The sequence below is a fragment of the Pempheris klunzingeri genome, chromosome 3 (genome assembly GCF_042242105.1).
Source record: "Pempheris klunzingeri isolate RE-2024b chromosome 3, fPemKlu1.hap1, whole genome shotgun sequence".
Classification (NCBI taxonomy): Eukaryota; Metazoa; Chordata; class Actinopteri; order Acropomatiformes; family Pempheridae; genus Pempheris; species Pempheris klunzingeri.
This window is the reverse complement of record NC_092014.1, coordinates 21,626,540-21,650,339: the sequence shown is the minus strand read 5'-3', so window position 1 is coordinate 21,650,339 and position 23,800 is coordinate 21,626,540. Positions and strand designations below refer to the sequence as shown.

The 23,800-nt window shown below is 42.0% G+C and overlaps 2 protein-coding genes across 2 annotated transcripts; one reads left to right on the top strand and one right to left on the bottom strand.

The window, feature by feature from the left end:
• Positions 1–97: 97 nt before the first annotated feature.
• tmc8 (transmembrane channel-like 8) lies at positions 98–8,243 on the bottom strand. The gene is made up of 16 exons (XM_070828537.1): positions 7,942–8,243; positions 7,031–7,286; positions 6,072–6,220; positions 5,821–5,955; positions 5,669–5,721; positions 5,441–5,580; positions 5,054–5,201; positions 4,270–4,434; positions 4,044–4,195; positions 3,896–3,965; positions 3,614–3,711; positions 3,273–3,459; positions 2,303–2,460; positions 1,970–2,113; positions 734–812; positions 98–598 (listed from the first exon to the last, which is right to left on the bottom strand). The coding sequence occupies exons 1-16, from the start codon at positions 7,982–7,984 to the stop codon at positions 449–451; spliced, it is 2,127 nt and encodes a 708-aa protein (XP_070684638.1). The 5' UTR covers positions 7,985–8,243; the 3' UTR covers positions 98–448.
• A 1,818-nt stretch (positions 8,244–10,061) lies between these two features.
• On the top strand, positions 10,062–23,747 carry tmc6b (transmembrane channel-like 6b). The gene is made up of 21 exons (XM_070827792.1): positions 10,062–10,123; positions 14,184–14,367; positions 14,957–15,087; positions 15,291–15,458; positions 16,841–16,996; positions 17,110–17,218; positions 17,320–17,404; positions 18,319–18,576; positions 19,146–19,360; positions 19,458–19,602; positions 19,754–19,909; positions 20,408–20,586; positions 20,676–20,766; positions 20,887–20,984; positions 21,129–21,224; positions 21,307–21,382; positions 21,770–21,903; positions 22,435–22,611; positions 22,748–22,826; positions 22,908–22,994; positions 23,129–23,747. The coding sequence occupies exons 2-21, from the start codon at positions 14,312–14,314 to the stop codon at positions 23,141–23,143; spliced, it is 2,511 nt and encodes an 836-aa protein (XP_070683893.1). The 5' UTR covers positions 10,062–10,123; positions 14,184–14,311; the 3' UTR covers positions 23,144–23,747.
• Positions 23,748–23,800: the final 53 nt, after the last annotated feature.

Below are 23,800 nucleotides of genomic sequence, written 5' to 3'. Positions count from 1 at the left end.
GTTTGGTTTCATTTTGCAGATCTGTCTGATGTTGGACAAGAGCAAAGCTTACGATGAATGCAGAAACCACAAAAGTTTAATGTGGGGGATATTTGAAAAACTTTCACAGTTTATTGAATACAGGTAAAGTGACATTATGGATTTAAAAAAGTAGAAAGTAAAAGTAAAAAGTTCAAACACTGGCTATACACAAATCCATAAAAAGACCATAAAACAATAACAAAAAAAGACAGCAGACGTAACTACGTTTACGACAATGCATCATATGAAGGCTAAATCAAAACCTTTAGAGGAAAAGGTCCAAACTGCTACTCTTATCTGTGTATATAATATAACTAGGACAGTGAGAGTTCATCAGTCCTTGGACGTTTCATTTTCTGCCACCCTCGGGCCCCCACCCAGCTGCCTTTATATTTAAGTGAAGTCAGTGGATGACATCTTTGGGCTTTTAATCAGTTTGTATGCGTGGAGCGGGGGCCCTTCCAGTGGTTGCAGGGGTGTCACCTTCCTCAGCTGTGGAACGGACTCTGTGGGTGTTTCTCTTTCGTTTGAGCATCGTGGCATGCTCTTTCACCAGGAAGCGCTTATCTGAGCTGCTCTGTGAGGAAAACACACATAAAATGAGTAGAAACACACTTGCAACAACCAAATCAAGTGGGTGTAACTCAAACACTTCTGTATCTGCTTTCTGTCACTAATTTATACGCAAATTGTTTGATGACATGCCACTTACCATAACCAGCATGTCTTTCAGTCTCTCAATGGCCTTCTGATTGGCTCGTCTCCGTGACAAATATGAGGTTAAGATTACACTGACGAAACAGAACATGTTTCATATCACATTCAAATACCAGGATCAGATGATATAAAAGTATATATTGTACATACTGTAAAAACTCCTGAGGCAAAATTGTGATTTTGCATGAACATGTTTCACATTGACTGGAATGTTTTATGTAAAAACACACATAAGGCAGCACATGAGTCAGTTCATTACAGAACATTTGTTTGTTTCATAATATTTCATCACATTTACCAAATAATTTTGGCAGTAACCCTTTTAAAAGAAGAATGTATGAACCTCACTCATAATCAGGGCTTAAAATGGTGCCTGAATTAGTTAGTTAGTTAGTTAAATAGGTCCCACAGGTTATCTCTGTGTCACAGCTCATCTGTCTGATGTGTAGAAGAAGTACAGAATGTCACTTACATGACGGAATAATTAACAATTATTGATAATTAACAAAGCTACGCTGCTGTCTCAGTGTGTAAAAGTGACTTATCTGAATTTGGAGATACATATATTGTTCCTACTGCTGTGTGATGACTGCAAGTATTATTAATTATAATTAATATAAATAAAGGGATTCAACAATTCCAGCACCTTAGTGGTATATTAGTCCCAGGCTGCCCGGCGCTCAGCCTGGTTGTGCGCTACTGTGGCTGGTCCAACTTTAGAAATTTGGTCCCACATTAGAAATCCCACTTTAAATGCTGCGCATACCTCGGAAACTTACACACAGATTTAGATGAGATAGCTACAGGTGAAAATGATGAGGTGGACATGAAATATAAGGTGAGAGATGTAACCTTAGAGTAAAACTTTGTCTGTTTAGGTTGTTTGCTGATCTCATGGATTGCGCTACTAATTGTTTTGCAGTCTGCACAGCAGTCTGTAAAATGACATTTATAAACTTTAGAAAAACTCAGAATCGTGAATTTCATCATTCTTTTTATTTTCAATTTCCCCTTAATGATGTTTTCATTTAATCTAAATTGTGAAGCTGTTTGTAAAGTCAGTTTCAATATGAGCTCTATAAACACACTGGGCATCTAGTTCTTACCTAGAGGTTGAAACAGTTAATATACTTTATATACTTTATACTTATCTTCCTTTAAACTGCAAAAAACAACCAACTAAGTACAGAGCCAACGGTAGCATAAACCTGCTGGCTTTCTGCATACTCACATCTCAGCTAATATGAGCGGCAGGGCGAAGGCCTCAGAGGCCAGGTAGCGGAGAGTGGTCTGCGCCGGGCTTGGGAGGCTGTTCACACACACTCCTGTCACATTAAACACAGTTTCTACATTTCCAAATGGACCACAGAAAGGCCTGGAGGGGAAACAGGTGGAAAACGGGGAGAAACAAGCATCAGAGAAAAGGAAACGATAAATGTGATCTTTCCTAATGCTACAATGGCAAATAGGGTTTTGCACCCTGTTTATCCACTGTTTGATATGGACTGTATGGTCTCTGCAAGAAGTTACAAAATTACAGTTAAAGTTAGAGTAAAAAGAGTACATATTTCTGTCCAGTGTGATTTCTTGCTGGTAGAAGTAGAAGCAAAGTGTGACTGCAGCCATGACGAGACCGAGCAGCAACATGAAGTGGAACAAAACCGAGGAGCTGGAGGCTCGAAACATCCTGTGCTCTGCCACACAGCACCGCAGGACCGTGAACTGAAGACAGAGTTAGAAAGAGAGACATGGACATTGTTGGAAAATGTTCAAATGGTCACTAGTGCCTCCATCTGTCCCTGCAGAGGCATGTACCATAGGCCAGATCAACGACAGAAACAAAGCTCTTTAACTTGCAAACCATTTCAGGACTGAAACAGAGAAAGATTTAAAAAACATATTTTCAAAAATGTGTCAAATATATCGCCATAGGCTACTTAAAGGAATAGTTCAACATTTTGGGAAACTTGCTTGGTTGCTTTCTTGCCGAGAGGTGGACGAGAAGACTGATGACACTCGTGTATGGATGTTAAATACGGAGCTTGAGCCAAGAGGCCGTTAGCATAGCTTAGCATAAAGACTGGAAACATGGGGACACATGGTGCTTAGGAGGTGCTGGTAGGTAGATGTTGTTACCTTTGGACAGGCCAACTATTTCCTCCTGTTTCCAGTCTACCGTTGGCTGTGGCATAATATTTACAGTAAAGACACTCTCTTCCATTCATTGTAACCATCTTGTACAGATACTGTATGTATTTGAGGTTATTTGTTTCATCATTTTAATACTGTAGCTTTGGTACTTCTGTATTCTCCTCAATGAGTAAATACTGGCTTATTATTTCATTACCTGAATGCCTTCGCCATGTTGGTTTGTTTCGATTATTGAAGTAGCATCACTACACAGTGTTTAGTTTATTGTTAGATTAACTCGACGCTCATGCCAGTACAGGATGTTGAACTTGATTTAAACACAAAGAGGGGGAGGGATAGTTCATGTGCGGTATATGGTCCATAACTCTTGAGCTCCAGACAACCTTTTTGATGTAGAACGTGACCATCAGTGTGACAGTTCCTATCAGAGGCAGAAGAGGGCAGTAGTAGACTCCCACCCAGGACACTGTCTGACCGTACACCAGATCCAACACATTGAAAGGGATCAGGAAGCGCTGCTTTCCCGACAACCGGGCCAGCAAGGATGAAGGGTACTTCTCCTGCACCAACCTGTCACACAGTGAACAGATAGTTTGCACAGAAAGTTCATGAGTCTAGAGTATCTAGTGTAAGTGCACTTCAATCTCTCCTTAGGTTGATCTTTCCATTCAAACTGCAACGGTGACCAAGAAAGAAAAAAGCAGTTGATCTCAAACAAACTCACGTCCTCGGGTAGTTCAAAAGAAAGGCGTTGCAGAAGGTGGCAAGGAAGTTGAAGATACACAGCTTGTACATCTCTCTACCAAACTTGTTTTCCCTGCACTGAAAAAGATGCAAAGGCACAAACAAATGAAAAGGGTGGGAGGTTAAAACACTTCAAAACATCTGCCTGGCATCACACAACAGTCCTGAAATCCTGAATCAATAGAAATAACATTACCATTTCTCACTAAAGCTTAATCTTAAAAGTAAAATATCGGAAACATAAATCTCTCTCTCAACTCACTGGCTGACGTTCTGTTGTGAATATGAAGAATAAGTAGATCCCCAGTGAGGCCAGCTTCAAGAAGATGCTCCTGAAGAAAAGCCCGTGTGAATCCATGCAGATGTGTGTGCAACTGGTTATCCTGTCTTAACCTTCTTGTGTGCCTTACCTCACAAGCGTGGCGTTGACCTGCATGGTGAACGAGTAGTCTTCAAAGGATGAGACCTTGCGGAAGATGTGCGGGAGGACCAGGTTGACAAAGGTGATGGTGATGGGAGGGAGGTACTGGAGGACCAGACTGACCAACCAGTGGTGCTCGCTCTGAGAAACACATTCAGGTGAGAGAATCTATTCACACTGTGACAAAAAGCAGGCGTTCGGCAGCGAAGTCTTACCTCAGACTCGGATGCTATCGTGGCAAAGTAGATAAGAGAGAAGGCTCCACCCAGCAGAGACAGAACGAGCAGGTTGAGGATGAACCTGAGCAGCCAGAGACGCACCTTCTGTCCAAGTGTCCTCTGTTTCTCACGCAGGGAGAAGCGCTGCTCCTCCAGGAAGAGCTGAGGACAACAGAAAGAACCACAGGAAAACCTTGACTATATTTACATATACTACATATCTATATGTATGTATGTGGGTATATATATATATATATATATATGTGTGTGTGTGTGTGTGTATGTATGTATATATATATTTCATAATAATGTGCACAGTTTTATCCCTAAGTGGTATTTTGATTCAATTTAGATGTAAAACTAAACAGTAGTAGAACATGCATTGGGGAGTGTCCACCTCCCAGAGAAAATGCTTAATGAGAAGAACAATATATTAATTTCTTTTGTACATTTATATTTCATTTTTGAGCTGCTTCTACAAAGTGGTTAGAAACATGCACACTTTCAACCACTGATTTGTACACTGCCTAGATGCCTAGTGGTTAACTATCAGCAGTGTCTATTGGATACCATTTCTTATCAGCTAGAGTTGATGCAAATAAATAGAAAATAAAGAATAAAGAAAAAAAGAAATCTGTAAAATGTCACTTCAATTCCACTTTTCATCCTAAATATGACAATTAACAGGTTGGAAATTAAAGGAAAAACCTGTATCTGCTCTTTTTACCAGCATTTGGCCAGTGATCATGGCAAATAAGAATCATGCAGGTACAATGTGCACCTTGAGGTCGTTTCTGATGAAGCTGTGTTTGAGAGTAGCCGCAGCAGGGTCCTGGATGGTGAAGTCCCAACCACAAAAGATCTTATAGCTCACATTCATGCTGTAACGCCTCCCGAGCATCCAGGTGTGCTTGTAGCCAACTGTCGTTCTGTCAGAGAAGTTCACAGATGAGTTTTTCTGAATTAGGTTTACTACCAAGTTTATATTACAAAGAATTTGCTTTTTTTTTATATTGGTGCATAATCAAGAGACATAACTATAAACTAGAGATATTTAAAATGCATAATATGATTTTTGACAAATGTAATAAAAACGTACACTACACCTGTTTTTAAAAATGAAAGAGCTAGCTAGGCAATAAGCTTATGTAGCTTTATCCTAACTGACCTGCGGACGACCATGATGAGACTGAGGAAGAGGATGGTGAGGATTCCAGCGAGGTACAGCAGAGATGTATTCAAGCAGTCCATATTCAGGGAACCACGAGTGTAGAAACCAAAGAAGACTGGAGAGCGATCCAGGTAGCCCTGCAGAGAGGAGAAGAGGAGTTAGAGAGTTACACGAAACACATACAGAAACACACACACACACACACACAAGAAAAGGAACCCTCACCGATCCCAGGAAGAAATCCAAAACTGAGTCATTGCCTCCAAACCTCAAAGGTTCTGTAAAACCACAGAGAAGAACACAACAGATTATTTTTATTTATTATTTACACTGAGTTGTGGTTAATTTATTGTAGTCTGTCATCACAGCTGACTCACCACTGTTGTTGCCCCGGCCATAAAATACTGTTGGCCCCAGAATGAAACCCCCGATAAGAGCGCAGTGGAGCAGGTTCAAGTAAACCAGATATCTGAGGAAAACAAAGTAAGCCTTCACCCCAACTCCAAACCTGCCTGGAACAGATCAGTGAGGACTGAGATTTTAATGTGCTTGGGGTGAAATCACAGTTCTACAATATACTGGAAACCAACAAAACAGGTCCTTAAAATGCACTTCAGGACTTTCTCACCTTCGATGGCGTGGAGAGTGTGATGCCATGGCAGCAGGCCTGACAGAGCTCCTCCCATCTGTGACCAAACTCTCTTTCTGTTGTTGCTCTGGCTCTGCCTCCAGGACTCCCAAAAATCGATGTTGTTGATTTGCATCTTCCTCCTGTCCCTAATGAGCAGCGTAGATATGATATTTCATAAATGCCTGTTTATCTTAGCTTGTCAAACTATGACTACAAGCATGAAAATACCATCGCAATGTTATTAAACATAACTTAATATCAAATATCAAATATTTAGGCTGAACAAGCTTTTTAAAAGGAAGCAAACAAACACGGCCTCGACTGATATCTAACTATATAGGTGGATTCTGGAGGAGCCCTCTGAAGCCTGAGGAGAAAATGACCCTGATCACATCATAGTGAGGTCACTGGGGTTGTCTCAGATCGGCTTTAGGGCAGAGAAACTGCGATACAAACTGGTGGAATGAGTGTTTATCAGGACAGCGAGGGTGTAGTAACTGAGGCTGTTGAGTTGCATATACATCAGCAAGGCTCTCCTCTAAGGGTTTCCTCAGGCAGTGGTTCCTGACCTGGAGGTGGGAGTCCCCCACTCAAAGGAATCACAGTTTGAGGGATCACAAGATGATCAACAAGATAGGAAAGCAGAAGAAACATATTTATGCCTCACAAGAAGATAGTTCTTTTTTCTAATCATGCTTTTTGCTTGTAAATAACTGGATAATTTCACATCTCAGACTTCAGGTATGAGAGGAAAACACCACTCTTTGGTCATAGACATTTACAAGCAAACATGATGTTGCAACCAGACAAATCTTTTTTTAAAAGAAGGTCAAATTTATAATTGAACTGCAGGACCTACATATTGCATTAGAGTAGGTGACATTGTGGAGCTTTTCCACCATAACGTCAAAATTAGACTGTGTAAAAATGTCAGAGTGTGTAAAAGGCTCTCCCACCTGGCGTCTCTCTTGCCCTGAATACACATGACCAGGTTCCTGAGCGGCTGAGTAGAAGTCTTGTCTTTGGGTCCTCTGGACAGGTGGCTGTGGTTGGCGCCCGACTCTGGACCACCCTGGTAGGCCTCGCACTCTTCCCAGACACCCTGCCTGTCCTGCTCGGGCCGGCTGGCCTGAACGCTGGGCAGCTGGTCAAATATCTCCATCTGATAGTACTCACGGGAGTCCGACGACAGGGTGGACTGAATGCTGTCATCTGTGGGGGAAAAGACACATATATATACAGGTTGTTTCACTTACTGTTTCCGTTACAGGCTGTTTTATTATCGATCTGTAGGTCATCTTCATCATGAATCGCTCAATTATAGTGACAAGGGCTCAAGGTTACATCCTCAAATGTTTTGTCTGGCAAACAGTCCAAAACCCAAAGATCATATCAAACAAAAAAAAAGACCACATCTTCAACCTTGAAACATTAGAAACAGCAAATGTTTGGCATTTCTGCTTGAAAAAATGATTCAAATTATGATCTTTAAAAATAGTGGGTGATTGATTTGACATTTAGTACTCTTGCTTCAAAGCATTAAAATTGTACGTTTGATTCCTGCAGAGGTTGTATGTTAACTCATCTGGTCTCTTCCAAAAGTGGAGATATATATTCTATCTATATCCATTCATGCATGTGAGGGACAGTGAGCCTGTGTTCGACTTAAACCACAAAGCTAAAGGAAGTAATCATGGCTCTTTGTATTATTTGGTAGTAAACTGTATCCAAAGATACAGTTTAATCCCACACAAATTCACACGCACTGTAAATACAGACAGTGTTCAACCAGCAAGATGTCGTCTCTCCCTCATATGCTCAAATATACAGTAGATGACAAATGCGCACTTAGTTAGTTTTCTGTTACCTGAAAGGAGTCTCATGAAGTTGACAACATTGTTTTCCTCCATTTTTTCCTCCCTGTACTTCCTCTTTTATGCCAAATGTTCAAATGTTGATCTTCTTGCCTCACATAAAACGCAGGTCAGCACACATCTCCACCAACGCTGCAACTTAAAAGTCTGAAAGAAGTCACTTCCTCAATCCGCATCTGAAAATGTTACAGTCAACACCTCACTGAAGTGATGACCCTGGAGTCAGTGTTGTTCTTCAAGTTCTGTTGGTGCGGCTCACTTTCTGGCAGGTGGAGCAGATGCAAAGCCCGTCCACGCATGGGCTGACTGTGACTGTGGCTGAACTAGACAGCTCGCAGGAAATCACATGACAGGATGCAGAAACAGGCGTTGCGTGCGTGGCTGAAAATATCATAAATAACTTAACATAATAACAAGAGATCCCCGCTGGATTGAAAACAAAGTGAAAATGCTGAAGGCCATAATTCGATGAGTAAGGCTGAGGTTTGAATTAAGGCTGGAAGCTTTACTGTAGATGATATTATTATGATGATATGATATTATTTGATGTGTTTGGATTCACGACTTTATTTCCAGCTGATCGAGTACTGATGATTTATAATGCAATCTGATCTATTTTCTTTTCTTTTTTTTTCCTATACCCTTCTTTTTATCCTCTACCTTATTCACTGAATCTACGTAAGCTATCATGAGCTAGACAGACACCCTGCACTGGGCAGTGTTTCATTCTTTGGAAACTGACGTTTTGACTTCATGCATGAGACGACGTTGCAGAAATGCTCTTTCCACCCACTTACTACACCACAAACACATTTGAGGCTTCCAGTCTGAACCTTTTACGCAGACACACAAGCATGGGAGTCATTTCTCAAGTGCTGTTTCAACAGACGTAGTTTCAATTCTACTGAGAGCTTGGATCATGTTCATTTCCATGACCACACATATATATGTCATATGCTCTATCCACAGCACACATTAGGGCAGCACTGGTGAGTTATATCATAATACTGGATTATTATTAGTGATTTATCATTGTGTATCTAGCATTTTATGTTGTAGCTGATTAAGGTAAAGTTTATTTGTACAACTTTATGTACTTTTGTGTAGTTTAATCTATACCAATGCATCATTCAGCATCTTATAAGCCAATCATATATTTGATCAACTCATAACATCTGATGAGCTTCATAGTTACCAGTATCTGTAGTGTGTGCTGTGGAATGAACCCAGTGTAGTAAAATTTGCTTCTGAAATGTAAAAACTGGCAGAAAATTCAAATCTCATGTTACCTCAAAGTTATGGTACTGTAGTAAATGTATGTAGTGACTTTCCATTGTGAGAGAGAAGTGAGGTACACCCTGAGCAGGTTTTTGCCACTAGAACATTCACTCAGACAACTTGTGTAAATAAACTTAACTGTGTCAGAGCTGCTGCTTGGCATGTCCTGCTTGGACTGAAGCAACTAAAAATTATTCAGCCATCATTAATTTTAGTTATGACCAAACAACCTCACTCAGCCTATTGAGTGGTTTTTAGAGGTAGCCTGGGTGTGGCCAGGTATGTGCAGGTGAGTCAAGAGTAAGGGCCAGCACTCTCTGTAGGCATCCAGGACTTTTGAAATCACAGGAAGTACTGTTTGTATTACCTTTTTGGGCCTCACCATCTGCCATCATTGGATGTGCAATGAAACGTCTTACTCTCCTTCCATTTTTTTTTTTAAAGTTTCAGTATGGACTCTAAATCTGTAGGTCATTTGACCATCTATATGTTGACTGATTAAAACCCCCACAGTCTCCATACATCACTTTCTGGCTGCTGACTGTGCTTTGTTTGAATGGACAAAAACTGGGAGAGGGATTTGCAGATTGAATAGGACCGAACCATCAGTGGAAACTCTGCGGGGGGCACATTTACGTTACCTCAGCAGAGGGAGGTACTTTTCACTTATACTGGTCTACGTTAATCAGCCTATGGATGTATCAGAGCACTAAACAAACTCTTACAAAAACACACATTAATTTGTACAGCTCTCGGTTTTACTGTTGCTGTGTTGAAAAAGTTGAAACCCCGCGAGAAGATGGTTTCTCCTCCGCTGTCCGGTTGCGCGTGCAGACTGTTTTGACTGACTCACAGGCGAGCAGAGAGACCCGACGGGTTTGTCCGGACACCGAGCGGGTGAGTGAACTTTTTACAGCCACTTTTTTGTCCAAGTTTTACACCGAGGTGTCGTGTCATGTAGCCACCTCTCGATGTGACAACGCGCAGCTTTGTTCTCGCCTCTCAGGCAACATTTTGTCAACTTAGTGAAACTCGTTGACAGGTTGTCAGGCTCGCAGCCTGCCGTTGGCCGTCTGGGTGTAGTCAACAGTTTAGATAGTCGACAACAGGCAGCAACACAAGAGAAGAGTTTTAATGCTTTTTTTTAAAGGAACAAACCGTGTGACTTTTATCTGTGTGGCCCTGAAATGTGAACTTCTTTAGCAGAAAAGTCTGCAGAACAATTACGGACTGTCACGGTTGAGTGGGCTTCAGTCGTCTATTGTGCAACAGCAGGTTGCTTTGTTGTAGTAACTAACTAGAGCTCTTGCTCTGTGCTTTCTCTCATGTCAGAGACATTAGGGTTATGAATAAAGACACATAGATAGATGGGTATTTTGCCACATCAGCTTCTGTGATGCAGCCAACACCGAACCTATAATTTTGTTTCCTTTTTTGTGAATGAGGGCAGAGAGCCATTCAGTATTATGGGCCTCAGAGACCAGTAACAGTGTAATTGTGTGTGCACATGCATGCCTGACTGTGTTACAGGCAGCAGATCCTGTGAATTGCATGCACATTCTCCCTTTTGTCCCTGTTAGTAGCTGCTCTGTCTCTGCTTTTCTCTTCCTCTTTAATATCTGCCTTGATCCATGAACAACTTATAAGATTTGCTCCTTTAATCGTCTCCATTCTCCATCTTTGACCCCCCTCTCCTCCTTTCCTGAAGCAAACTGTGATGCCTGACATGAGGGCGTTGAAATACAAGTATCTCTGCTCTCATGTTTACTGTAGCTTTGCCGCTGCCTCTGTTGGTTTTTCTCAGGACTCTGGGAACTGATTGACACCTTTTGCACCCCTCCCTGCCCTTCACCCCCATACCTCACCCTCACATTTGCTGATACAGTAACTGCCCTCTGTTTTCTGTCCTATAGACTGGAAAATGTCTACGCATTTGTGATTGTAGGAAGTGTTTTCATTTGTGGACAGCTATGCAATCTTTCTTATCTAGGCTATGCTGCATGTTCTGGTTTGGTTCATACAACTTGTTTCCTTTTTCGAGGGATCAGTGTTCTCTAATTAACTTGTAACCCAACTCACATGGAACCAATCTTTATTCACTTATACCCTACTTTGTTTTCCCAGCATATTTTATTTGGCAGTAGTGCAGCTCAGCTCTGACCCCCTGTCAGGCTGTGTTGAGTTCTTGTCCCACCCCCACAATATCCTGCCCTGGCTGCACAGTCTCAGAGGACTGCTTCAGTATCAGAAATCACATGTGCGCACATTAAATAAGACACACAGAGTCACTATGGGCAGAATTTAAATCACACAAAAAGACACCAGTTGAAACAAATATATGAAGCGGAAAGTGTAATGTGATCCTGGAAAGTTTAGATAATGAGAAAAATATGTTTGAGAGGGAAGAAAAGAGAGCAGATGTGCGCAGTAGATTGCTGTAAAAAAAAGCCAGAAAAGAATGAGCTCTAGAGAAGGATTTAGGTTGATGGAGGCAGAAGTACATTGTTCAGTCATATGTCAGTGTGTTGGCTGATATTCAGCGCTGCGCCCTGTTTCACACATGTATGTCACTGATCTCATATTCACTCAAGACCAGAACCAGAAAGACCAGCACCCTGAGCAAAAGTCTGGGACTCTGTTCTACCCAAACACTCACGTTCTTGCGCGTGTAATGATTGAAGTATGCACACAATGTATGCTGTCGTTCACCCAGGACACACTTCACAGCGACCTGTGCCTGTGATGCTATGGATGCTTTTATCTGAAGCTCTTTCAGTGCAACGTGTGCGTTATTAGTGCGGGAGCCTCTTACTGGGAACTGAACTTCCCAGCCTGGTAGTAGTTAAGCAATAGTTCAGTTTAAGGGGACTTGCCCAGAATGAGACATACCCTTGTGTGCTTCTTATGTCTGTGTGCAGTTTGGGGGTTTGTTGAATGGTGACCTTAACCAAGTTAAATTACGGGATGTCTGTGGGATCAAATAGCAGCTCTATGTACAGTGAAACACGCCCTCGTACCAGAGGGTATTGAACCCTCAGGAAACCCTCTGGCCTCAGATGTTTTCACAAGAACATGCAAAATCCTAAGAGGAACATCTCTATTTGCAGCTATTGTTCCTGTTGTGTGTGTTTGTAAACAGGAAGTGGATCTGAGTTTTTAATGTAACCGTAACTATTCTTACAGTGAATCTTACAATTTGTTGGGTAGGTGGACCAGATACTCATCTTTGGAGGAATTTAAGGAGGTTTTCCTGCTTTTGAGAAAAGCTGCTACCAGATTCCAAAGAGATCCAGTAACAGTGATAAACTGGGCTGAGCTCACTTTTCAGCATCTTTTCAGATGGGACTGCTGAGTCATAATTCAATGTTGTCCTGTATTTATTCTCCAAATTGTGATGACTTTCTCATCCAGCATTACACCTTAATAGTTGGGAACATGTTTTTGTTTTGAAAATAAAATGTAAGGTTTTTGTACTATACTTTTTATAATGTGATTTTGAATGATTTATTAAGCATTAACAGTGTTGATATTGAGATAGTGCTGTGTTGATTTATGCACAAATTTTTCCATAGAGCCCACAGTGAGCTTTATAGAATCCACGTAGTGAATGACAGTGACAAATGACAGTGAATGCAATTCTATTTGCTGGAAAATCAATTGATAAATCGATTCTGGATAAAACATCTAAAGACGAATGGTTGTTTTTGGCTCCTGTCCCTTACATACCTGCTAAATCACTTTGTTTTGGCATAGTAATGCAAATATCTTGTAAAAATCCATCATGTTAATAAGAAAAGTCCTGCAGATTGATTAGCATAATTGCCCACAATGTTCACTTAAACCCACAGATACTAAAGAGAGAGCTGTCACAGTATAAATACTGTAGCAAAGTCTCAGATTGTTGAGAAATTTGTCATCTCATGGTATATTTTATAAACCCCTAACCCCAAAAGTGAAATTTTAAAAAGTAATCCAGTCTGTTTAATGTCATATCCTTCCAATTGTGCTACACCTCCTAACTGTACTGGGTATGTATGTACTTTCAGATTAGCTGTATTTAAAAAAAAAAAATGTTTTTTATGTTGGACTATGTTAGCACTCATTAAGCAGGATTTATAGTTGCTGATTAGGTTTTATTTATCCACAGTCTCTGCCTCATTAAAGCAGGCTTGGATAAATCTGCTAAAGAGGTTTTATTTGTCACTAATGAATATCTGGATTCAATTTCCCTGAATCCCAAACACATTTCAAATGTTTCATTATAAAACTTCTGTGATCAGGTTTTAAAACAACAGGATGAGTCCTCAGCCTGTCTTTGATGAAAGTTTACAAGCAGTTGTTGCACATAAGTGAGGGCAGATTTCTGGGCTGAAGAGATGGCCTATAAAACACACACAAATACACAGGAACCAACACGCTTCCTCCAAACCTCCCGCATGACAAACTGAGTGTGTACGCTGACAATGCATCATTCTGTGTCGGCCCATGAATATTCATTTCACTGGTGACTCTGCGCCATTTGACTCTGACCACAGTCCTCATCACAAGCACTGTCACAATGGGGCTCACATGAGTCCGGACAATATGACGTAATCCCTCAACTTCATGGGAGTCACTGGCTCAGATTTGACAGCATGCAAAAACAGATGCAACATCTGCAGTTGTCTTTTCATGATTCATGAGTCCTTAGGTGTCACACCCCATTTACACTTTTATCCCTGACCAAATGGAGACCACATATTGATGCAAAGTGTGACCTGAGGCTGGACGAGCTCTAGTCAGTTTCTATGTGTACAGCCTTCAAGGTTGTGTGCAGTTAAAAGTCTGCGCACAACAAGCAGAAACATGACAAGAGCATTCAAATTCCAAGTGAGTTTGCTGGCATTTTCCCTTTACCTGTAACTCGCTCACGTCCTATCGCCCCACCCCCACTCCTCTCTCTCCCCTCCTCTTTCAGGTAGAGGAATAAACACCATGTTGGGAGTGGAGTGCAGGTCTGAGCAGGTGAGGGCGTGATCCCTCCGCAATTGGTCGACAAAGAGACCGACAGACGGGACAGATTGAGGCTGTCGGAGGGGAAGGAGAATGGCTCAAAATGTTGCCTTTTACCTGAGGCACCCTCTCATGGAAGCTGGACTGGAGTAAGTGCTTAAGTAGTCCTTCCTGTCCCCTCATGCTTCTTCTTCTTCTTCTTTTTTACTCAGGTTTTCTGTTTGGTTTGCTGTTTCAAGCTGTCAGTTTACCTAGTGCTACTAAACACAAAGGCTGTCCGGGCGGCAGGGAGATAAGGAACTGAGATGACAGGAGTAGCTGTGCTCTTTGATGTCTCATTAGACACTGAATGGGAAGGCAGATCATAATGCGCCAGGGCTTTCGTTGTTGTTTTTTTTTAAACCATGTGACCAATGACACACCTAAAGACTCGCTCTGTGAGAATAAATTTTTCCACTTGAAAACTGTACAAGTCTGATTGACTCTGTGTACTAAAAGTACTAAGTCAAAGGGAATTGGACTTGTGGTTTTCTCCTTCTTTAAGACAAAAACAGTTTGACTTCCACTTCATCTAGATAGTGCTGTACTGCTCACAAACACATGAAAATGACTTCACAGACTTTTCCTGGGCTGTTTGATTGCAGTTTCCCCCCATGAGACTACTGGTGACTGAGTCAGGAGGTCACTGCATTAACCTGTCTGTCTGTCTGTACTGATGCCCACGTGTCCCTCTGTCAGGAGCCCTGTAGATGAGGATGGTGTTCATGACTCGTTCAGCCAGCTGATCGCAGAGCAGAGTCAGAATGAAGGACTGTCTGACGCCCTCGAGCTGCAGCAGCTGCAGAGGGATCTGGACGAGGAGAGCCGAGGTATTCTGCGTTTGAGAGCGCATTGATGTCTGTCTGCATGTGGAGGCCTGAGTTTGCATAATGTGATATCTGGAAATTTGGTCTATCCATAAAATCCTCACATTATGCAGATGGAGGTTAAACGCTGTCACTGTATTTCATTTTGTCTGTCTTTCCCAACAGTAGCAATAATTTTCTTATGTTTTTATCTTTTAATTTCACAGACCATGTACCCTTCCTGTCCAGCCCTGGACATGAGTTTATGGGAAGCAGGCAGGTGCGAAGGGATGTGGAATGGGAGGATGATGAAAGAGAGACAAACCCCCTCATAGGTGAACGTTGGTCCTCGGCCACCCTAAAGGTCCTGTCCTCCATGCCCAGCCGCACCATCGGTGAGTCTTGCAGAAGGCCAGCGCAAATACTGGTGCAGAGAGGACAATGCATACTATTATTGAGTGGATTAGTGTAGTGTAGTGGGAGATTTGGTGGCCGCTGCTGTGAGCTGCTGCTTGCCATGGGCTGTAGGGGTTTATGAATATTAGATGGTAGGACGAATTCAGTGGCAGTTGTGGCATTCACTTTCTCATGGAGGTTGTTTAGTGGCCACTCTTTTGCCAGGTAGCACCAATGAGAGCTGTAAAAAAAATCTACAAACTACCTAATTGACAAAAACAAAATATAGATCATTTTTGGGGTAATATATTCCTTTCAGCTAACATCTTGACTCAGCAGCAGTGACACAGCCTTGTGTTATTGGCTAAAACATCAGTGTGCTGTACGACTGAAAAGTTTTGTTATTGTAATATTTTAACATCACTTGAAGATCTCCAACTCTTATCACCCGTGGTTCATTGAAACCTATTCAAAGCCCTGTGAAGAACGTGGCAGCTGCGAACAAGCGTGTTCCTGAAAGCAGACTATTTCAGACGAGTAGAGTTTCATGGGGAAGCAGTTTATCTGTCATCTTCCTGTCAACATCTGCAGCGGTTCATGTGCTTCAGCTTATTGGTGGAGATGGCCTGATAACTGTTGTGTGATTTCTTTAGCTGTGCCACAGGGTACATCTGTTCAGCCCTTCCCCTGTGCAAACAGCCACATAAAGTCATTTAAATATACCTTTTAAAAGCTGTTTTAACTTAAACCTTTTCTTTACTGTTGTGCACCGTCCATTGTCTTTTTTCATATGGTGAAGTAGAATACAATATCCTTGTTATTTTCTTGCTTTTAGTGGGTATTTCAAACATGCTCAAACGTACTTGAAGTATGGTGGACTGACAAGCCGGGGACGGTGCATCTCTCTCTCTCTCCAGGACAGGAGGCCTCCTGTTCCTCTGATATTCTGCCATAAGCTCATTGGTTTTCCTGATTGATTGCACCATGTGATGAAGCTCCATCAGTCCTCTGTACTCTTCTGTAAAAAGTGAAGACAGCATGCATCCCACTGAAAATTATTTACTGGAATCATACAGGACAATATAGTGATAACTTCCATTTTGCAAAAAATACCCCTTATTAAATTCCTTCAAAGTCTTCACTACATATATCAATCTGGACAGACATGGATGTAAACTACTGGTTGGCAGAAACATTCAACTGCAAGGCAGTAATTCTAGTTTGACATGGGTGATGGTCATTTCATTCAAAACTATGCAAAGAGTAGAGATGGAGACAAATCCTGAAGTCATTGTCTTTAGGTGCAGAGGTGACAATGAATTGTCTTCTAGGCAGTAAATGCCGCTCATCCCATCCCTGAACAGTCATCTTTCTTTTTCAGGTCGCAACAGGGGAGCCATCATCTCTCAGTACTACAACAGGACCATGCAGCTCCGGAGACGCAGGCCCTCCATCAGAAACTTCTCTCGCTCTGCCAGGCCGAGCATACGAGGCTATGGCATGGAGGCAGACAGTATAGACGCAGAGGAAGGAGAGGGTGAGGAGAATGGCGTCACACTAATAAGGCACTAGAATAAAAGCTCGCCTGTTTTCAACACATTTATAATGTAAGTGGTGCTGCCTGTGTGTGTGTGTGTGTGTGTATTACAGTGAGTAAGAGGGAACGTTTGGTGAATAACCTGCAGAACTTGTCAGTGAGCGACAGAATCAGGATGCTCAGAGCGATGCCTCTCAGTGTGGCTGAGAAGAGTGAACTCAGGTAGATGTGGTCCTTGTTGTCATTATTACTATTAGACTAATTGTAATTGTGTTTTTTTAATGTATCAGTCTGAACATGTCTGTTTGTCTCTCTGTCTGCAGGACGTCGGCACTACAAAAAGAGAGACGAATACATTCTGGCAGTAAGCTCCCCTGTTGCAGTCGACTCAAATATTACATCATCATTGTAAGTCACTTGCACCACCAGAAATATATTTTTATGTTCTACTTGCATTTTCCTTTACTATCAAGATACTGTGTCAGTTTGAATATCCAGCTGGCCCTTGATAATCAAACATATATTCACAATCTCATCACAAGATCCACTGAGTAAGCAGGTTGTCCTGGTATTAAGTTGCCTGTTTTACATGCCTTCCTTTTTGATTGTTAAAGATATAATAAGTACAATGCTATAATAATGGTTTTACCTAGACTATCCTCGTTATCACTGAACTGTGATCTCATGGAAAACACAACTCCAACTCTTAAAATTAAAGATGGGTAAATTTGATTTAGGAGAGCTGATGAGAAGGGTTTTGACACTATTATCAGTGCTTGCTTACTAAAGCAAGTTGAATTAAATTAAATTTTACTGTGGTTTAGCTTACAGCCTGCAAGTGTAGTCACATAGATGCTTGTTAAGTACTCGGCTTTGCCCTTCGTACGCAGTGTTAACAGTGACAGTTTGTGTTCTCAGTCTTATATGTGATGAAAACATCAACTGTCTGGACACAATGTCCTCATGACTGTTTTCAGACAGTGTTGATTAAATGCGTACTTGCATGCTGTGAGTTCTTAAAGACATGTACATTAATATCCGTCCTCTCAAATGATATGTGGAGCACAGAAACACATTCTTCTCCAAGGCTGTAATTGGGTGTCAGTGGGTATTTCCCATAGTGCCTTGTTATCAAGGCGATGTAATCACTCTGCTGCCCAGGCATCTACGGGTCTGAGGGTGTGAGTCACAGACTTCAGCCTCACAAAAGCTAAACAACAAACACGCACAAACACTTTGTCTGAAACTGTACTGCTGCACTGTGAGTCATTTTTAGAAGAGCATGGATAAGTTTCTGTGTCACCCACTCTTTCCCTACCCAGGCTGCAAGGCAGTGTTGGTACAGCTGGCTGTCCTTCCTGCACTCCCTCCAGCTGTGGCAAGTGGCACTCAAGAGAGTGAGCGGGCGTTTCGGCAGTGGAGTCCTCTCATACTTCCTGTTCCTTAAGACCCTACTCTTCTTCAACTCCTTCCTGTTCCTGGTGACGGGTGTGTTCTTGGTGCTGCCGCAGGCAGTGCACCCTCCAGTGCCGTCTGCTGGGAATAGCCCCTTCTCTGGACTGGAGCTCCTCACCGGAGCGGTAAGCTGTGTGCCGCAGTGACATGTTGTTGCAACACCTTTGACACAATAAGAGGCCTCACCACATCCTTGATGTGTGCTCAGAAGATTTAGACTTGATAACAAAGTAAAGATTAAATTCCAGTAAACAGCTGGAAGTAAAGTCACCCCCATTAAAAATGAATTAATTATTGTTACACCTCTTGGATATTTGTGCTTCGCTGTGCAGAATGTTTAGACAAACATTTGTTTAATGGTTCAATACACATCTTACACAAGTGTGATGTGCAAACCTGAAGCCTGCACTGAGAATGGACTTTTCAGTGACGTAGGAGACATCTCATTCACAGATTCTGGGTTTTTCAGTGAGGGAGATGGGCTAGATTTGTTGATGATGATTTTTTTACCAGTTCATTTTGTTGGAAGAAAAAGAAACATTCCAGACACAAATAAACGAACTCTTTGAACTCGCATGGAGGAGATCTTTAAGTCTAAAAATAATCATATTCTCTTTGTAGATTTTGACCCAAATCTAATGAAGCAAATGTGAGGTTGTGCATACATGTCTCTCTCTGTCTGATTTTGTTTCAGGGTTATTTCTCAGACTCAGTGATGTACTATGGATACTACTGTAACTACACGCTGCATAAGAGCTGCCAGGATGTTGTTGGAGGGCAGAATGTGTCCGTGTCCAATGGAACCAGGCTGGACTGTGTGTCGAAGCGCCTCTCTTACAACATGCCACTTGCATACTTCTTCACCATAGGAGTGGCTTTCTTTATCACGTGTATCATCCTTGTGTACAGGTACAAAGAGCACATCTAAACGCAGACTACACCAACGTAGCTGGTTTCTAATGGAAAAATCTCTGATGAAACATGTTCATGTATAATTTCCCCACAGCATGTCAAAGTCGTTTGGTCAGAGCTTCAGAATCGACAAATCTCAAGGTATCTTAGCCATGAAGGTCCTCTGCTCCTGGGACTTCAAGGTCATCAAGAAACCCTCTGTCAAACTCATGTCTGAGAATATCTGCACCCAGCTCAAGGTACATGTAAACACAACAAAAACGTATCCAGTATTTCTTTGTTTCCTTAACCGTGTCCCATAATTGGCAGGCAGGAATACTCTTCTTTATCATTCTGTTTCCCTCACAATCTTCTTCCTCTGTCCCTCTATCCTTCCTCTACCCTCTCCAGGAGCTGCTGGCAGAAGTGAATCATAAGAATGTCAACAACACCTTGTGCCAGAAGCTGTGGAGACTGACAGTTCACGGCCTGGCCTGGGCTATCTGCATAGGAAGCACCGCTGCCTGTGTGTCTGGTATTTACCACTTCTCTGACCACATGCACCAGGTGAGGCGGGGTGGTTTCAGGGTCCAAAGTCAACATTTACTGAGGTGTGAAATGTTTATTGGTGGAAATCCAGACCTCAGGTTGTATTTGTTGTCCTTTGTTATATAGTTTTTGGACGAAGCAGCCAATAATAAACATTACATGCCTGCTGGCCACCGTATATACTGTCAGACTGCAAATCAATAATGTTTCTGTATATAACAAACTGTTGGTCAGTTGTCAGGTTTCTTTATACAAAAACACCATCTAAACATCTCTTGTTGTTTCCGCTGTCTTCATTTGAAAACCCCTAAATGTAATGCTTGAACATTTTCAAACTGCTGACTGCGATGATTCCTGTGGTAGTTTGACAAAACCACTCATGCTGGCTCACAGCAGTGCTGCTAGTTGCAAAACGGAGTAGAATGACAAAAATCTGTGAGAAACACATACAGGATCTCTGACAGCTGGACGCTGACGGTACAACCAGCAGTAACATTCATTCCCCCTCCCCAACAGAACCTCCAGCAAAGTTCCCGTCTTGTCTCCCAGAGCCCTTTGCTGAACGAGGCCAGCCTGCTGGCTCTCCCTGTGGTCGTGTCCCTCATCAACCTGCTGCTGCCGGGCCTGTTCAACCTCGCAGCCTGGATGGAGGACTACGAGTCACCCTCTGTGCGCACATATGTCGCCATTGGCAGGTACCAATAGAGGAACTGAATGTTGCAAGTCAAGAGGATAAGAGAGGGCGGAACTGATGATTTAGTTCATAACATGTCTGTGTTTCTAGAAACTTGATGTTGAAAGTAAGTGTGCTTGGAGTCCTGTGCTACCACTGGCTGGGTCGGGTGGCCGCTGACCCTCAAATTATTGGACTGAAGGTACCAAATGATGAGACATAATTTCTCCATTCATGCTTATTGATCAGACACTTTTTTCCTTCACTGCTCATTGTAGCATTTGCTTCATGGCTGATTCTGTTTTACAAATATCATCTCCAGTGCTGGGAGAGTTTTGTTGGCCAGGAGCTTTATCGTTTCCTACTTATGGACTTCATCTTCACTCTACTGGACACACTGTTTGGAGAGTTTCTCTGGAGGTTGGTCATTTATTAAAAAGCCCTCTGTCCTCCTGTCTGTCTTGTTGTTCAAGGTGATTCTCACTTAAACCATGTGAGCCTATAACCACACTTTCTTATGACATTGCATGAAACCATCTCACGTCTTCCTGCTGTCGTCTGCAGATTGTTTTCTGAGAAGGTGCTGAAGAGGAGGAGGAAACCAGTGTTTGATATCGCCAGGAACGTCCTTGAACTCATCTACGGACAGACGTTGGCCTGGTACAAATCTTACAGCTAAGATGTACACACAGTTAAGTTAAATAGTTTGTGACCACATCATCATAAACTTTCTGTTTTTCAGGTTGGGTGTACTTTTTACTCCTCTCCTGCCTGCAGTGCAGATTCTCAAACTCCTGCTGCTCTTCTACATTAAGAAGGTACTGACATGGGAACAGAAGCAAAATGTTTAATTTTATAACAGTGAATCCTTTAATTGCCCCTTTTCTTTTTTTAATGTCATGGTTGAAATTCTCCTCTGTAGCGGTGAGCCTTCAGAAACCCCCAGCCTATTAGACAGTGACCCACAATCTGTTTGCATCCTGGCAGACTGTCCGAATTGTGTCAGTGTCATAACCATACAGTACATGTTGTGTACACTGTGTATTATGTGCATCCCGGTTGATTAGCATGGCATACTTTTATGTAACAAGCATGGGGGTTCTTATCTTTACCAGATTTCTCAGTGATTTTGTTCTCAAGCTTCTGACGGTTGTGGCGGAAGCGGTGACCTTTGACCCGGGCCTGTGTTTTTTTTGTCCCCACAGAGCAGTGTGATGATGAACTGTCAGGCTCCCAGGAGGCCATACAGAGTCAGCCAGATGACCACCATCTTCATCACTCTCCTCTGCTTCCCCTCCTTCCTTGGTGCTTCTGTGTGCGTCACTTACACCATGTGGAGGTACACACACATACACACACATACACACCCAACATTCAGGTGTTGACGTTTTATCCTGTTAACCCATCCCACGTAAGAATAGTAATTTTCTTATTGAAGTTTGGAGAACAAGTTACCTTACATGACACCTTTTTAATACAACTAGACACGAAGGAATGAGTCCGTTATTTTTGTGTATAATGACACCTCAGAGTGTGTGACCACATAAACTCCATGGCAACTTATTATAGAAAAAAGTTTGTGCTCAAATCATCATTCATTTGTAAACCCCCAATCAGACCTGTTTGATTAGTGAGAGTTAACTAGTAACATAATGTAAAGCAGAGGCACTGTTGCCATAGATACCACTGATTAGCGCAGGGGTTTATCTGTTAACAAGAACAAGAACAAGTACATCTGGCCTTTCATTTGACACTCGCCAAGCAATGAGCAATACGTTTTCATCGTGGCCACAGTGTTATTCAGCTCAGAGAAAGGTCTAATAACTGAATAGCTCTCTGTGATATAAAAACTCTCCACATCTGCCCTCAGCATCACGCCCTCATCGTCATGCGGCCCTTTCCGCGAGCTCAAGACAATGTTCCAGGCGGGGAAGCTCTGGGTGGAGGAACTGGAAAAAGATAATCCTAACCTGTCTCTGCTGGCCAGGGCTCACTCCTACCTGGTGGAAAACCCTTTCTTCCTGTTTGTGGGAGCAGGCATCTTCCTGTGAGTACACACACACTCAGAAACACGTGTGCAGAGTCATTATTCCCTCAGTACCCGTCTAAAAACAGGGCAGCAGCACACCATCATACTGCCTCGTCACTGAGATGAGTGTGGGTTGTTCTTTTGTTTCCATCAGGATAGTCATCTACTTCCACAGTCAGGTGGTAGACGGTCAAAGGAAGATCATCAACTTACTACAGGAGCAGATAGAAAATGTAAGACATCACCTGCATATATACACCTCCGTCATTGTAAAGATAACTAAGTGAATCTGGTTCACCCTCCTCTCTTCTCAGGAAGGAGAGGATAAGAAGTTTCTGATCACTCGCCTCCAGTCTATCCATGAGCAAAGGCGAACCCCAGCTCGAAGACTCACAAGTCAGGTCGGTGTCTGCTGCTCTGGTTCACTGGCTCCACTGGCTGCTTTCATCTGAAGCTAAAACTGTCTCTATACACTAGCCTCCTCTTAACCTCCTGTGTGTGTGTGTGTGTCTGTGTGTTATTTCTTTTCTTCTAGGACTCGAGCTGTTGAGATCGCCACCTCTGTCAGGCCTTCTTAAAGCAGGGACATAACTGGAATAATAACAGGGAAGGACAACTGTGTATATATGACCAAATTCAAATGTTTTATGCATTTGATAGATTTTAGATTTGGCACAGATTTTAATGGTTGGAGCATTTGGAGAGAGAAGGAACCAAACATCGTGGAAATATCCAGTGAAACAAAGCTGCCTGCTTTATGCAGGACTGTTTATACATATAATACCTGAACTCGAACTTGAGGAAGTTAAATGTGACAGAGGGACAGTATAACATGAGAAATGTTAATTAAAGCTGATATTATCAGCCGGCTCTCATAGAAGCACTTTTTATATCAAATGTGAACAACTAACTTTTATTCTTTTCTCTGGTGTAAAAAGGTGTGTTTTTTTTTTTTTTTTTTTTTTAATATTCTTTTAATTTTTTAGATGATTTTATCAGTATGTATGTTGTAGGTTAACTCTGGTTGTTGATGGTGTGATTATGGCGTATGATAATAATGGAAATTACAATTTTGTGTTCTGAGTTACATGATGATAATAACTAATACTGAATTGTCATACTTTAGTAATTAAATTATGTTTTATCATATCAACATGTATTTGTATTTATTAGTGCTTGTATAAGGTGTGGCACTACTACAGCACAA

Excerpts from the sequence above, each read along its gene's own strand:
- tmc8 (XM_070828537.1), bottom strand. The coding sequence starts at position 7,984 with ATGGAGGAAAACAATGTTGTCAACTTCATGAGACTCCTTTCAG. Across the intron at positions 4,435-5,053 it reads TCATCAGAAACGACCTCAAG|CTCTTCCTGGAGGAGCAGCG; the intron begins GTGCACATTGTA and ends TGTTGTCCTCAG. Across the intron at positions 2,461-3,272 it reads TCACGTTCTACATCAAAAAG|TTCACGGTCCTGCGGTGCTG; the intron begins GTTGTCTGGAGC and ends CTCTGTCTTCAG.
- tmc6b (XM_070827792.1), top strand. The coding sequence starts at position 14,312 with ATGGCTCAAAATGTTGCCTTTTACCTGAGGCACCCTCTCATGGAAGCT. Across the intron at positions 16,997-17,109 it reads AGACGCAGAGGAAGGAGAGG|TGAGTAAGAGGGAACGTTTG; the intron begins GTGAGGAGAATG and ends TGTGTATTACAG. Across the intron at positions 21,225-21,306 it reads TACGGACAGACGTTGGCCTG|GTTGGGTGTACTTTTTACTC; the intron begins GTACAAATCTTA and ends TCTGTTTTTCAG.